Source organism: Canis lupus, chromosome 3 (assembly GCF_003254725.2).
Source record: "Canis lupus dingo isolate Sandy chromosome 3, ASM325472v2, whole genome shotgun sequence".
NCBI classification, from domain to species: Eukaryota; Metazoa; Chordata; class Mammalia; order Carnivora; family Canidae; genus Canis; species Canis lupus.
This window is the reverse complement of record NC_064245.1, coordinates 61,017,919-61,032,975: the sequence shown is the minus strand read 5'-3', so window position 1 is coordinate 61,032,975 and position 15,057 is coordinate 61,017,919. Positions and strand designations below refer to the sequence as shown.

The 15,057-nt window shown below is 54.0% G+C and overlaps 1 protein-coding gene across 7 annotated transcripts in view; it reads left to right on the top strand.

Moving 5' to 3' along the window:
* RGS12 (regulator of G protein signaling 12) overlaps window positions 1-15,057 on the top strand; it is a 119,624-nt gene that overhangs the window by 91,384 nt on the left and 13,183 nt on the right. For 4 of the 7 annotated variants that reach the window (XM_025437841.3, XM_025437837.3, XM_025437838.2 and 1 more), the window contains exons 5-13: window positions 6,927-7,096; window positions 7,568-7,660; window positions 8,631-8,774; window positions 9,300-9,479; window positions 9,741-9,897; window positions 11,427-11,503; window positions 13,614-13,808; window positions 14,173-14,246; window positions 14,710-14,836. In XM_025437841.3, the coding sequence (XP_025293626.1) occupies window positions 6,927-7,096; window positions 7,568-7,660; window positions 8,631-8,774; window positions 9,300-9,479; window positions 9,741-9,897; window positions 11,427-11,503; window positions 13,614-13,808; window positions 14,173-14,246; window positions 14,710-14,836 (1,217 nt within the window). The remainder of the gene's footprint in view (window positions 1-6,926; window positions 7,097-7,567; window positions 7,661-8,630; window positions 8,775-9,299; window positions 9,480-9,740; window positions 9,898-11,426; window positions 11,504-13,613; window positions 13,809-14,172; window positions 14,247-14,709; window positions 14,837-15,057) is intronic. The other 3 variants (XM_025437842.3, XM_025437840.3, XM_049108558.1) reach the window with 1 other exon arrangement.

Sequence of the window (15,057 nt, the reverse complement as noted above, 5' to 3'; positions counted from 1 at the left end):
TGTGCTGCTTTTCCCAAGTTTGGTAATTGTATGTGGTTGTGGGAGACAATGTCCTCGTTCTTCGGAAATGCACCCTGAAGTATCTGGGGCCAAGAGAGGTGCCATCTCCAACTAAATGTCCAACAGTTCGGAATGTGTGTGTGTCTGTGTGTCTGTCTGTGTCTGTGTCAAGAAAGAGGATGGGAAAGAGGGGGAGAGATAGGATGATCTAGCAAATAGGGCAGCATGTTTGTAGATGTCTGGTGAATCTGGGTAGAGGATGTATGGGAGTTCCTTTTACTATTCTTGTAAACTTTCTGCAAGTTTGAAAGGGTATGAAAATAAAAAGGTGCCCCCCAGATGATAGCACAAGGAGCCCACAGAAGGGGGCAGCTTGAGTGCAGGTGAAGAGGTTTGCACACACCTGGGGGTTCAGCAGCCTAGGCATCCCCCATCTGACTCATTGGCACCGAGGGCTCTGCCTTCCGGAGCCCACTGCACCAGCTGTGGCTTCGGTGATGCTAGCATCTTCACTTGCTCTGGCCTCCTGTGCATGAAAGCCCGGGGCCCAGAGTCACGGGGGCCAGACAGGAGCAGAGCTGAGCAGAGCCGTCTCCCACACTCTGCTGCCTCACAGGCGACTGTTGACGGGAAGGCAGGACCAGCTTATGCCAGGCTTCCTCTCTCTGCCCCCTTGGAGCAGAGTGGTCACTGGCACTGGAGAAGCCTGTGGGACAGTGCACCAGCATAATTTGGGGCGGGGCAGGAGGGGGAAGCAACATCAGCCCCAGCCTCACCCTGCCCTCTGCAGGTTTTGTAAATAAAGCTTCAGGGGAACCAAACAATGTGGTGCTTTCTGACCCAACTAAATACTTGTTCCTGATAGCCTGAAGTTTTTGGTGAACTCTTTGTTCTCACTTTTAAAAGACAGGCCTTTGTGTTTATGGGGTTTAAAAACACTATTAAGATCCGTCGGAAAATACATGTTTAAAAGCCTCAGAATTATCATGAAAAGCTATTTCCTGTTTCCTTCCCCACCGCTGGTCTCAGAAAGTGCACCGCCAGGTGAGCAGCCGGTGGGAAGCCTCTGCTGAGGGTTTCCCTCGGGCACTCAGGCCTCCAGTGAGCCAGCAGCTCCTGCAGCCCAGCTCTGCCTGCCTAAATAATTCAAGTTCCCCGAGCCTCAGCGGGCTAAAGGTCTTGCTGTGAATTATGCATGCGGCTCCTATGATGCTTTGTGTTGAGTACACTATTGGTTTCCTCTGCAGGAGCCTGAAGGGGGAGAATTGCCTTTGTCGCCGGCTGTGGCTGCGGACTGGGGTCGCTGGGGAGTGTGCTAACCGGCCTCCTTGGGGAGCGTGAGCTGGGAACAATGTCTCTGTGTGTGGCCCGAGCCTTTGCCCGGGGCCCTGGGGGATGTGCCGGCTGACCCTGGTATGGATTCAGAGGGGTGGTTTTCGGTGAATGGTTGGAAGTATTTGGTTAAGTGGCATCACAGTGGCTCTTATCAGCTCTACCCAGGTAAAGTCCCTTGTGGTCTATGCGCCTTGTCATGCTTGTCGGGGTCTGGCTGACTTGAGCAGGCGGCAGGTATGTTTGTGGAGGGCGCTCAGTCCCAGCCGGGGCAGGAAGCCCAGGACTTTGACCTTGAGGTGTGATTTACATACTGAAAGTGTGTGAGATTATGGTTCCCATGGGATGTTCTGGTGAGATAATGGGCTAAAGCTTTGTGTTGCAGAATTCGCTCTAAAACTGTCCTCTTAAGGTGTATTGACATTATTTATAACACGCAACCTGCATGTTTATGCAGCCAGTATAAAGGTGGTGGCTTTTCTAGTTTTCAGCAAGTCTGAAACTGACTTGGAAGTTTTTCTCGCCAGGAAATCATTTCTTTGACTCAAAATGGCCAATTGAAAGAGAAAACAAAAAACAAAAGCAGTCAAGACGCAGGGAACATTCTCTAGCATGATGCTGACACGGGACGTGTGCGAGGCCTCCGCAGATCTGTTCCCTCCTTTGTCAGAGTGGGAGAGCGGCTCCGGCGGGGAGCTGAGTGCACAGGCCCTCCCGGTCTCCTGACTGGCCCTGGAGCTGAGGTCGGAGCCCTGGCGCTCAAGATCAGTCCTTTCGCAAATGTGCTGTTTTCCATGTTGGAGAAGAACTCCAGAGTGAGTTGGAAGGTGGAGTTAGGAAATTCAGACTCGGATGGTGGGTATCGAGGGCGAGGATGTGTGGAAGGCGCCGGGATTTGAAACCCACCTGAGCAGCACGCGCGCTGCGTGCGTACCACGTGCCTTTGCAATGCCCCTCGGGAGCGAGCCTTCATCCAGAGTTGCTAGGAGACCTTATGGCTTGATGTGCTTCATACAGCCAGCAATTGTCTCCGATTTCCCCACTTTGAAGAATGTGCGTGTTCCCCGAGATCCGGCTGTCTGGAGGGAAATGGCCGAGTCCACGGCCTCAGACAGTGTGTGGCCTCCCCCCGTGGGGTCCGGGAGCGGCTCCTTCGGGTCCTCGTGTCCCGTGTTCCCTCCCTGAGCTCCGCTGGCCCAGCGGCCATCCACGTGGTTTCAATGAGAAACAAAACAGAAGGGAACAAAAGGAGACCGTGGGAAGGAGCCTCAGCCTTTCCTCCCGCAGCGTGGGGAGCCTGGGGGCAAGATGACTGTCCCCAACTCTGGGGGGGCCCATGAGGCCCTGAGCGCCGGCACCCGGGGCCTGCGTGCCTTCAGGGAGAGTGGGTTTGCAGCCACGGGGACCTTGCCCTTCATCTGCGCCGGTGTGTGCTCAGTCCACTGTGCATCTCGGCCTGCCTCCTGCTGGGCAGACCACCCTGGCCTCCCCGAGGTGTGCCGGGGTCATGGCGCAGCTGCGTGGTAGGGCACAATGCATGGAATGGGAGACACTTCAGCAGTTTCCTTCATTTTTTAAAAAGACTTCATTTAAAAAAAAAAAAAAAAAAAAGACTTCATTTATTTATTCATGATAAACAGGCAGAGACATAGGCAAAAGGAGAAGCGGGCTCCCCACGGGGAGGCCAATGCAGGGCTCGATCCCAGGACCCCAGGATCATGACTTGAGCCAAAGACAGATGCTCGACCACTGAACCCTCAGGTGCCCCTAGCAGTTTCCTTCCTTAATTTTAGTTTCTTTCTCCACTGGACTTTTAAAGGGCCAGTGGTTGATCTGTCAGTCTTTAAAAAAAAAAATTAATATTTGCCAGGTCTCAAAAAAAATGATTATAGTCAACATATGGGTCACCTTTCACTTCCAAGTTCTCAACAGTGTCTTCCCTCACCCACTTACATGCTTAGGCTGCAGCCCACAGCATCTGCTCGGCCTGGGGCAGGGTGCCAGGCGCCCTTCCTCGCTGCTGTCCTGTGTGTCCTGGGAGGGCAGGTGCTCAGAATCACTCTGTGGGCTGCGTTGTTGGAATCCAAACTCCTTTTATTTGAGAAACAAAAGCACCACCACCCTTGATGGGGTTCAGCTGCTCTGTCTGCAGTTTGTGGCCAGTCTTCCTGTTTGCTCCCTTGCCCTCATAGCCCCTTCCACCTGCACTCTCCCTTGGGCAGAGCTCAGGGCCGCCCTGCACACACCTGGGCCCATGGACCTGTGAAGGAGAGGTGTCTTCTCTACCTTCCCTTGTTCTTCACTGCCCCCAGGACACAGTCTATGCTCCTTGGCCCGCCATTTCCCCCTAAAGCCAGACATACCAGCCGTGAACTATGCTTCTGCTGCCCCAGGGTCTTTGCATATCTGGCCTCTCACCTAAGGCTTTTTCAGTTCCTCTGAGTCCCATTACCTTCTGATCACCCTCAGTTCTCAGTTTAGCCTTTATTGCCTCAAGGGAAAAAAGTCCGAGGAAGAATGTTTTGGTGCTCATTCTTAACAGGGTATTTTGAAAATTATTTTGTGAGCATCACCTCCTTTATCAACCATAAAATAGAGCAGGAAAGTACCTCAGACCCTGCTGATTGTGATGTTACCCCCTTAGGTACGTATAAAGTGGCTCGTTCTTCAAATTCACCTTTAGCTCATTGTAGGTGAAACTGAACCCATGGTTAGGAGCCATCTTAAGCTCACTTAGTGACCAGCCACACTGTTCTCCAGTTTTCTTTGGTTTCTGGATCATTTTCATTTTGATATGCAGGCACTCTCAAATATAAAAAAAATTAGTCCTTCATCTGTGTAATGGATTGTATTTCTCCACACTTTGCCTTTTGACCTAGCTTTTGGTGTTTTTTAACTTTCATCTTTATTTTTCAAGGTACAGTTGACATGTTACATGGGCTGCAGGTACACAGCACAATGAGTTGGTGTTTGTATACGTTGTGAAAACCATCACCACATGCAGTTCCATGAGTTTTTTCTTATGATGGGAATTTTTAAGATCTATTCTCTTCGGCCCCGTCACGTATGCAGCACAGTGTTGTAAGCTGGCTCCCCTCATGCCAGGACTTGTTTCTCTTGTAACTGGAAGCCTGTACCTTTGACCCCCCCCTTCCCCCCCCCCCCACCACTTTGCTGGCTCTTCTTGCGCGCGCGCGCGCGCACACACACACACACACACACACACACACACACTTTGGTGTCGGCTGTTTATCTGTCTTGTCTCTCAGGGCTCTGAGCTTGTGTCTTCTCTTCCAGAGTTTCTCTGATTTGATTTTCTTACATTTAAACCTTTGGTCCAGGTGAGATTGATTTCAGCCAGAAGGGACCCAACTTGATCATTTCTCTGGTGGTTTTCCAGCTGGCCTTGCATAGTTGTCACCTTTTGTCCTGGGGACGAAGCTGCGGTAAGCCCATGTGCTGTGGCGCCAGGTGGGGCCGGCCCCACCTCCTGGCTCTGGTTTGCTTTGTTTTCCCAGCATTTCACGTTTAGTTTTTCACGTGGACTTTTACATTTCAGCTCGTCTGGTTCTAATAAAACATCTATTGGGAAATCTGTTGGGATTACATGTTAATTCAGGGAGAATTAACATCTGTGGGGTTTTACCCCTCATTGCTGCGGTTACTGGACACAAATCAGAGAGAGCGGGTCTTTGTGTGAGCCTGCATCGTGTGAGCGTGAAATGACAGCTTTTGCCCGGGGAGCTCTCCACGTGGGGATTGCTTGGCAAGGCGATTCCAGGTGGTCCAGCTGCGTGATGGCAGAGTTGCTAAGTTCTCGGGGGGCCTTGCTCGGACCCCTCGCTGCTGGCTGTGCTGTGCTAAATGTTTAGCAGCGGTGCGTCCGTACCGTGTGGCAACTTGGTGTCTTGAGCCAGGGCCTGCCCTGCATTCCTCCATGAGTAGTGGTGGCAGATTCCACCACCAGAGTTTCTCAAAAATAACATATACCGTGTGGTGGAGTCTAATGAGCCACAGAGAAGAATTAAAATTATTCTTCTCTCATCTTGTTTAATCTTCTGGATCTTAATTTTTTTTCTATAGCAGCTTAAGTTATTAGATTACTCTTTGACTTTCTATTTTTCTTTTCTTTTCCAATCTAAATGCTTTTTGAGCTTTGAATGACTCCTGTCCAAGTGGCCTCTAGTTACAGCGTGGGTCCAATTTGACCCAATTCCTGGCTCTGCTTTCTTGGTCCTCTGTTCCCTGTTTTCGAGGGGCTGTACCGTGGCCTCCTCGAGGCCCTCTGGGCTCCTGCTTGTGGGCGTGGTAGCCTCAGGCCTGGCCTCTGCCCACTGTGCTCTCAGCACTGCTGTGGGCAGGCATCAGCCTAAAGGGTACTGGTCCCCACTTCCCCTGCCTCCCTGGTCCCCTGGTCCCTACTTCCCCTGGTCTGCCTCCCTGGTCCCCACTTCCCCCACTGTTGGCCCCGTGTCACTGAGAAGGTGCATTTACAGTGGTTGGCCTAGAGCTACAACCAATTCCTCCCTTGGGCTCCTTCCCACCACCAGCCCCGTTGAAAGAACACAGGATGGAGCACATGGACCCTATTTCATTAGTCAGGTTTGCTCCTCCAAGCCTTGCACCCATGCAGGTTAGGGATGCTCCTGTCCCATGTCCTCTGGTCAGCAAGCTGTGGCTCGGCCTTCAATCTCCTTGGTGTTAGGACCTGGGGAGGAAACGGCCCCGTGTAGGACATTGGGACGTGCTGTTTGTAAAGAAGGGGATGCATCCATGGCAGATTATGTGTCTGGTCCAGCTTCTGGACCACCTGTGTCTTTCCTTGAGTCTTACCAACCAGGCCTGCCCTCGGGGGTACTGAGAGGCCCAGCATGCTCCTCACACGAGGTGGGAGACAGTGACATGGAGCTCCCCGAGTCCCTCCCCTTCCCTTTGTGAAGGAGCGGATTATTCGGGAACTTGCCTAAGAGATGAGTGAACTCAAACTATTTGGGGTTATTTCATAGCCTCTGGGGAGCCAGCCTCCTGCGGCACATGTGGTCTTTTCCATGCCGGGGTGGCCTCCAATCAGTTGTCACAACAACACGTGTGGTTAAATAGGACGTTTGAGTGTTCTGCCCATGCAGAACAGGGCACACGTGTGAGTGTGCTTTCACACGGCAGACGTTCCCTCCAGACACAGAGCCGCGTCCTAGGTCCCAGACACCCTGTCTGTGCCCACTTCCCTCTGCTCCCCCCATGGTGACCTGGCACCTCCCGAGCCTTGCAGGTGGAATCACTGGGAGCCCCGTTGTGTCTGCGGTGCTCGCTCAGCCATTGACGTGTGCGTGGTTGCAGTTGTTGCTGTCCCTGCTCCGTGGATGTGCACGCAGCTGCGTGAGGACTGGCGTGAGTCCTGTTCCACGCTCCATTCCCTGCCCCCAGAATAACGCTGGGTGTGCTGTCTGCACTTGGTGCAGATCATTGATTGAATGTGTGTATTAGAGAAAGTGCCTTGGGGACAGCCCCCTGTTACCTCTCAGAAGGCTGGGCCGGGCCCTGCGGGGCAGGCTTGGGGGATACACGTGCAGGTGAGGTGTATGCTGGTCCCACAGAGCTGACCGGCACTGACCTGAAGGACTGCGTGAGCAACCACAGCCTGAGCAGCAATGCCAGCCTCCCCAGCGTGCAGAGCTGCAGGCGCCTGCGTGAGAGGAGGGCCGCCAGCTGGGCCGTGTCATTCGAGCGCCTTCTGCAGGACCCTCTCGGTGTTCGATACTTCTCTGTGAGTAGGGGGGCTGTGGCGGGGCCCAGGGGCCCCAGGCCCCAAGGACAGAGGCTGCCCTACCGCAGGGGTCTCCTCCTGCCCACGTGCTCGGCACACTCGAGGCCAAGAGGTTGAGGGGGGGCCTCTGCCCAGCCTGGCCTGGGCTCAGGGTCGAGGATCTCCCTGCAGTGAGGGCCGCGGAAGTTTCTTGTAAATGCTTGGAGGTCAGCTGCATGTGGCAAGGCTGGCCCCGGGGGAAAGGGTGCTCTGCCCTGAGGAAACAGCTGTGAGCGCCCTGGTGGTCCTTAAGTGCCCGCAGCTTGTCTGTCATTTAGGGCCTTGGGTAAGTTAGGGAAAGGGGTTTAGAAGCCCCTGGTGTCTGTGAAGGTGAGCACAGGAAGGCGTGGGAATGAAGTAGCAGCTTGGGAGGAAGGCAGGTGCCGTGGGGACTACCTGTGTGTGAGGGCTTATCGATGGTGTTTTTCCTAGGATTTCCTAAGAAAGGAATTCAGTGAAGAAAACATTTTATTCTGGCAGGCCTGTGAATATTTTAATCATGTTCCTGCACACGATAAAAAAGAGGTAAGTTTGTTCATGCCTGGAGAATGAGATGGTCTCACTGTGGGCTGGTGTCTTTCTTTCTTTTTTTTTTTTTTTTTAAGATTTTATTTATTTATTCATGAGAGACGAGAGAGAGGCAGAGAGAGAGGCAGGCAGAGATACAGGCAGAGGGAGAAGCAGGCTCCATGCAGAGAGCCCGACGTGGGACTCGATCCCGGGTCTCCAGGATCAAGCCCTGGACTAAAGGCAGCACTAAACCGCTGAGCCACCCGGGCTGCCCTGTGGGCTGGTGTCTAGTGCAGTTGAGGTCGATGTAGAAACGTTCTCATGTGGTTTTGAAACACTTCTTTTTCAGAGTAAGTTTCTTAACATATGCAATACTTAGTTTTGTGTGAACATGGCACGTGTAAGTCCCCTTGCTGTAGACTGTTACCAGCAGATGTGCTGCCACTCAGTGTGTTGGAAGGGGAGCTTAAATGCCCAGACAGAGGGGCACCCTGAGAACATCCATTTATACAGCTTCCCTGCATGTGCCACACATGCCATCAGGTTAGCCCTTGCTGGTGCCAGTCCTTTCCATGGTGTAGTCACTTGAGGCCACCCATGGCCCTCCTTCCTGCCACAGAACAGGCCTCTTATCTGCTTGTACCCTTGGTACTACATGGACCGAGGTCTCCCATCACCCAGAGTGTGCGCAGAAAACTCCACACACGGGATGGCGTGCTTCGGTGTCCCATGGCTGCAGCACCTGAACAGTTACATAGCCCACTGAAAAAATTCAGGGAGGAGCCTATTCGGTGAAAAGTTTCATACTGGCTTGGACTTTTATTTATTTATTCAAGCAAGAAATATTTATTGGGTCTCAAGAAAATGCATCTCTAGTGCTTGGACCTGTGTCCAGCATTTGGGATCTGGGAGTGACACCAGCAGCACACATGCACGGCAGGGGAGCCTGTGTCCCACATGTCCCACTCACGCATGTGTCCTTCAGCTTTCCTATAGGGCCCGCGAGATCTTTAGCAAGTTCCTGTGCAGCAAAGCCACCACCCCCGTCAACATTGACAGCCAGGCCCAGCTGGCAGATGACATTCTCAGTGCTCCTCACCCCGACATGTTCAAGGAGCAGCAGCTGCAGGTGATATGCCTCAGTTTCCCACAGGGACTCCTCGCCAGGGCTCGCTCCTTGTTGCCCGATGGAGAAGGGAGGTGCCCATGGGTGTGGGTGTAGCTGGAGGGCTCTCTGGGAGCAGGCTTCATTCCGGCAGTGAAGTGACACTCCCTAAGCCCCGCAGGCCCGCCTTTGGCTCCCTCTCTGTGGTCACTCCTGCCTAGGCTGTGTGTGATGTCACGAATGCATGGCTGTGATGTGCACATAGGTATGGAGTTTTTTCAGTCCTAGGACATTACTGTGATTAAAAGGGCACATGGGGCCTACTGCTTTTTAGAGCATATATCCTGCTGACCCTATCAGAGATGACTTCTGTTGCTAAATCATGAATAATGTGGGGGAAAAAATGGAGGAAAGTATTTTCAAGGCGGTTCTCCTTTCCTTCAAGTCTCCAGTCACTGTGGGTTTCATTCTTTTTTAACAAAAGCTTCTCCAGGATTGCATGTTAGCTTGTTGCTTCAGAAGTTAACCCCTGTCGCATGTGCTCTGTAGATCTTCAACCTGATGAAGTTTGATAGCTACACTCGCTTTCTCAAGTCCCAGCTGTACCAGGAGTGCATCCTGGCCGAAGTGGAAGGCCGCTCCCTCCCTGACGCACAGCAGGTACCCAGCAGCCCGGCCTCCAAGCACAGCGTCAGCTCAGAGCACTCCAGCGTGTCCACGCCAAAAAAGGTACCTGAGCTCCAGCCACATCCTCTCAGCAGAGGGGAGCTGCTGTGTGGAGCAGATGCCGCTAGGACACAGCCCTCCTGGGATGTAGCCCTCCTGGGATGTACCCTCTGCCTTCAGCTGGGGGGCGGATGGTGGCAGAGCTGCCCTGTGGCTGCTGGAGGGTCTGTGCCATCCCACAGACAGCTTTACAGCTCTCCTCAGCTTCCTTTCATGCTTCATGTAACGTTGAAATAATGTTCTGTTAATGTCTCCATTGGACGGCAGCTGAGTGGAAAATCGAAATCAGGAAGATCCCTGAACGAAGAGCTGGGGGATGAGGATAGTGAGAAGAAGCGGAAAGGAGCCTTCTTCTCTTGGTCAAGGACCAGGAGCACTGGGCGGTCCCAGAAGAAGAAGGAGCATGGTGACCACACAAACGGTTCGTGGATGGAGTGGCTCAGGCACAGGCGGGGTGGTGGGGCCAGGCTCAGAGGCTGGGCTGGGAGAGCACGTCTGGGGTGTGCAGAGTGCAGCACTGTGTCCGGGGTGTGGTCCCTCGAGGGTGGGCCCACCAGCTTCAGTGCCTTTTGAAAAAGAGGGTGAGGGTGTGTTCCAGCCCACTTGCCCTGGGCTAGGGGACCCTGCAAGGGTGGTTTCATGTCCGGTCCTCTCCAGGCCTCTTGGTAGGAATCTGGGAAGGGAATTAAAATATAAGTGTGCTGCCACCTGTGCACCTAGACAGCCTCTCAGTTTCCTTTCTAGGCACTTTCCTAGGTGTGCATAGGGCTACATGGGCCTTTGTTACTTTTTTTTTTTAATTTTTTTTATTATTATTTTTAATTTATTTATGATAGAGAGAGAGACAGACAGACACAGGCAGAGGGAGAAGCAGGCTCCATGCACCAGTGCCCGATGTGGGATTCAATCCTGGGTCTCCAGGATAGCGCCCTGGGCCAAAGGCAGGCGCCAAACCGCTGCGTCACCCAGGGATCCCCCTTTGTCACTTTTTATTGTAAATGTTAAAGGTCACCTGTTCTAGATATTTTCTCCCTTGGTTTCTTCTTGTGCAAAGCTCAGAACATAGTGTGAGAGGGACAGGCTCGTCCTGGGGAGCGGGTGAGAGGGAATGAAAGCACCTTCTGGGTAAGGCAGAGAAGGATAGCAGTGACACCACGCACGAAAGAGCATAATGTGGAAAGGCTTTGGAAGGATTTTCTTCTCAAGGGATTCTCAAGAAAGGAATTATTTTCCAGGAAATAACCCTCAGGCTCCAGGCCTGGGTCCCCAAGTTTGAATGGGGCATTTATGGAGAGAGCACAGGTAGGGAGCATCTCAGGGAGAGAGGTGGTGACAGCTCCCAGGATGGGGCCTGTGCTGTGCCAAGCCGTCTGTAGAGCATACATTTTATCTCCTCCTAGAGCAGTGGGTGCACTGTCTTCCTGTGCCCATTTTACAGATGGCAGTGCTCCTGGGTCGTGCCATGGGTGGTTAACAAAGAAGTGTTCTTTCAAAAGGAGAGGCAGACAGATTTGCAGAATTCAGTCAATGAGAGAGCACCATGGGGTTCAGGGACCCCTGAGTACTGGGGAGACAGGAACAGTTGCCTTGAATAGCCTGTCTACCAGAGCAGGACCCCAGGAGCTGGGGCTCCCTGTCCCTGGCAGATCATTAGAGAAACATCTGGAATGGGCTTTAAATCCTGATTCCAGGGCATTCCCCAGGAATTCTGACCTGGTCAACTGGGAATCTGCTTTGGAAGGTGGGCCAGTGGTTCAGAAGGTTGGGGGGACCTGGGGCTGCTGTCTCCTCACACCCTGGCCTGCAGTTGCCAGCCATGGCTCAGCACCCTTTGCTCAGCCTGAAGGGTGGGGTTGGGAGATGTGATAGTAAGTGAGGTTTCGGTAGAAAGTGCGGAAAAGCAGAGACGGTGCTGTTTGGTTTTCTGAGTCACTGTGTTTCCCCATCAAGAGCCCCTGCATGCCAATGGAGGCCTGGGCCGCCGCGAGTCGCAGGGCTCCGTGTCCTCTGCGGGGAGTCTGGACCTGGTAAGTCACCGCCTCCGCCTCCCCAAAGGCCACAGCAGACTGATGAAACCCCCCTCAGTGTTGAGTCACGCAGAGCCCACACTTACAAAGCTCAATGAAAGTGTGTGTTGGACGTGGGGAGCAGGGCTCCGGCCGGGGCGCCTGCCAGCCCAGCACTCTTGGCCGCATAGGGACCCGTTTGGCAGATGGGGGAGGGCTGCTCCTTGAGTGCTGAAGATATTTCTGAATTTACTGTGGATGTCTTATTGCTCTCATTCAGTTGCCATGTTTTGAACTCCTGCTAAGAGCAAACAGAAGGCTCTGAAGCCAGGTGCTTTGTGTTTGTGTCACAGTTGGAATAGCCCATTAAGGCAAACCTTCCTGTGTTTGTGTTTCTGCTGGCAGGGGCCTGTCCGAGGCAGGGGCTCCACCTCCCCTCACGTCCTGCCCACAAGGCCCCAATCTCTAGTTGGGGGTGGGAGGGGGCGGCGCTGGGGGCCCTGCGGGCTGTCAGCTGTCAGTCTGATAGGGTTTGGAAACCCTCCTTGAACAACATCCTAGTCACTTGTCATTGTCCAGTGACAATGTAGCATATTATCCCTTCTTCAGTTATGCTGTTTAACAGTTAAAAGCTGGAGGGGTTTAACTATGTGTCAGTTCGCTGTTGCTGCTGGCCCAACCACCCCAAAACTCTGGCTTAAAACAAAGACCCTTTATTCCTGCATCTGTGTTGTCCATGGAAAGGGAATAGTTGGGGCCATCTTATAATCAGCCTACCACCTACAAACTGTGTTTTCTGGAATGCTATTGGGGTGGCAGAGAATTCTAGACTGTCAGGAGGAGATGGTGACAGGGAAGCACCATCCAGGGCAAGCTGCACATGAGGACATGTGGGGCCCTGTCTGCAGCCAGTGGCTGCTGTTGTAAATCAGAGACCACGGGAGATGTCCTGGAGAGACCCTGAGGGGTGCTGCACACATGGAGCCCTGGCTGGCCCCTTGGTTGGTACCCTACCTGCCCAGGAGCCCCCATGTCTGGGCTGGGGTCCTGGTGCTGGGACAAAGCGCTAAATAGCAGTTTCCTGTGCTCTGCTGTAGTCCGTGAATAATGTGGATGATCTGATCACAGGTGCTCCGGAGCCACTGCCTACCTGTCTCCCTGTCCACCTTCCCCCGTCCTGCAGGTGCATCTCACTGCTGAGTACTTGGCAGCCGAGAGGCCTTGGGACAGGGGCAGGTGAACTTGGGCCGTGTCCTCACCCAGACAGAGTTGTTGTGCATCCTCTGGGCAGAAAGGGCACCTGAGGCCTCAGCCTGTCCCTGGTGCTGTCAGGGCGGACCCTCTGCCAGCAGCTAAGGAGGATCGCTGCCCTGCCCTCCCTACACTCGCCATCCTGAGCACTGAGTTAAGTTCAGAATGGTCGAAAACAACAAAACCCCACCCCTCACAGCTTTCTCTTGACCCAATGGCTGCTGCCCTGCCAGGGGTCTTTACCCCTCAGGTGATGTTCCTGCCTCCTGGCCTTTGTCTGAGCTCCCCGCTCCCTCTCCCAGCCTGTGTCCCTCAGGCTGACTTGCTGTCCACAATCCAGGCCTCTCAGAGAGACCTCTAGTCCTGGAAGTTCTGGTGGGAAGAGCCAGGAAGATGAGGACAAGCAGCGGAAGGGCCTCCCAGACTGGGTTGGGCCTCAGGCCCTCCAACGGGGAGCCAGCCTGCCTGGTGAGCCCCCAGTGCTGCAGGGGAGAGGCAGGAGAGTGGGTTCCACAGAATGACTCCCTCTGCTTCTAGCTCAGGGAAGCTAAGACAAGACCCCTGAAAACAACATGGGAAGGGCCCCTCCTATTCTTACGGAAAAGCTCATGAAATACGACCCTGGTAAATGGTTTGATGAGAGAGTAGAGGAAAAGACCGGAGATACAGAGAGACCTGCTCTCTTCTCTCCTGTGTTTCTGTAGAAGCCCCAGCAACTTTGTTGGCTTTTTGTACACAGCAGCCTTTCTGCATTTACAGAGCTGCGTGTAGGACAGGGAGACACACTGTATGATCTCCCTGAGCACATGCAGGCTAGTGAGAACCCTTCTTGGGGCAGCCCTGCACACCTGCCCATAACACTGGTCTCCCGGCTTCCCAGTCGGATGCCTGTAGGACCTTGATGCCAGAGCGGGACAAGGCCGCCAAGCACTGCTGCATCCAGCTCCCCGATGGGACGTCCTGCATGGTGGTCGTCAAGGCAGGCTTATCCATCAAGGAGGTCCTGGCTGGGCTCTGCGAGCGACATGGCATCAACGGGGCTGCCGTAGACCTCTTCCTGGTGGGCGGGGACAAGGTACGGGGCTGCCCTTCCCATAGGGGATCCTGCACCTGGGCTGGGGTGGTGGGATGGCAGGTCTGTTTGTCTTGTGAACTAAACCTGCCCAGTCACCTGAGTCTGTTGCCTGGAGCAGGCCCTCAGGCTGACTGTGCTCTGCTGCTGGAGGCCGACCCTGAGAGCCCAATAGCCCAAGAGCCCATGCAAGGGGCTCTCGGCACACTAATGTTAGCTTGTCTGCAGCGCGCCCTCCTCTGGGTGGCTGTTTCTGAAGCTGCTCCTTTGCTTGGTGGAGCTGTGCATCCCACAGCGGTTGGGGAGCACTTCAGGGATCTCATCTGCCCTCTGATGTCAGTCTCTATTTTCTTCATGGGTTGCAAAGCCTCTGGTGCTGCATCAAGACAGTAGCATCTTGGAGTCTCGGGACCTGCGGCTAGAAAAGCGGACTTTGTTTCGGTATGAAAACTGCCATGGCTGTGTCGTGAGGTGTCTGGGGATGTCCCCGTGAGCCCTGCAGCCTGGGCGGGGAAGGGAAAGCTGGTGCCCCCTTCATGAGCTGGGGGGTGGCAGCGGCCACAGGGAGGCCCCAGAAACCCATGGGGCCAAGGGATCACTAACTGTCCTGTGTTGTGGCCAACCATAGGGCCGCACTCTGGGATGCACAGGCGGGATGACAGAGTGCTGGCCATCTGCCAGGAGCGGCCCATCTGCTGCATGTGATGGCCCACCAGGAACCTTAGCAAAGCCCCCTGTGGCTTCCTTCTGATGCTGAAGCTGTTCCACAGCCACAGCCTGGCACTGACCTGCTGACCCCACGGTGCCAAGGGTGGCCCGTGGTACTGTATGGTTGTGCCCACAGGGAGGAATAGCTAAGTTTATATTTGCAGCAAATATGTCATGTCTCTCCCCCTCCAACCAGGCTGGATCTGGTTCCAATTAACCGGTCAGTGGGACTGAAGGCCAAGCCGACCAAGCCTGTCACAGAAGTACTGCGGCCCGTGGTAGCCAAGTATGGCCTGCAGCTGAACGAGCTGGTGGCCAGGCTGGTGAGTGTCTTGTGGGGGGAGCGTGGCTATGCTCCCTGCACAGACAAGTAAGCTCATAGAGGCCTGCTTGCCTCTGATGCTCTGCAGATGGGAGCATGTGGAACCAGAGGCCATGCTGAGGCCCTTTGGGGGAGAGCTTCACTCGAGGGGAGTCCTGTTGTCTGTCTATATCTTGATCACTCCCAGCAGGCTCTGGGTGATAGTTGAGATGCGGTTTTGGT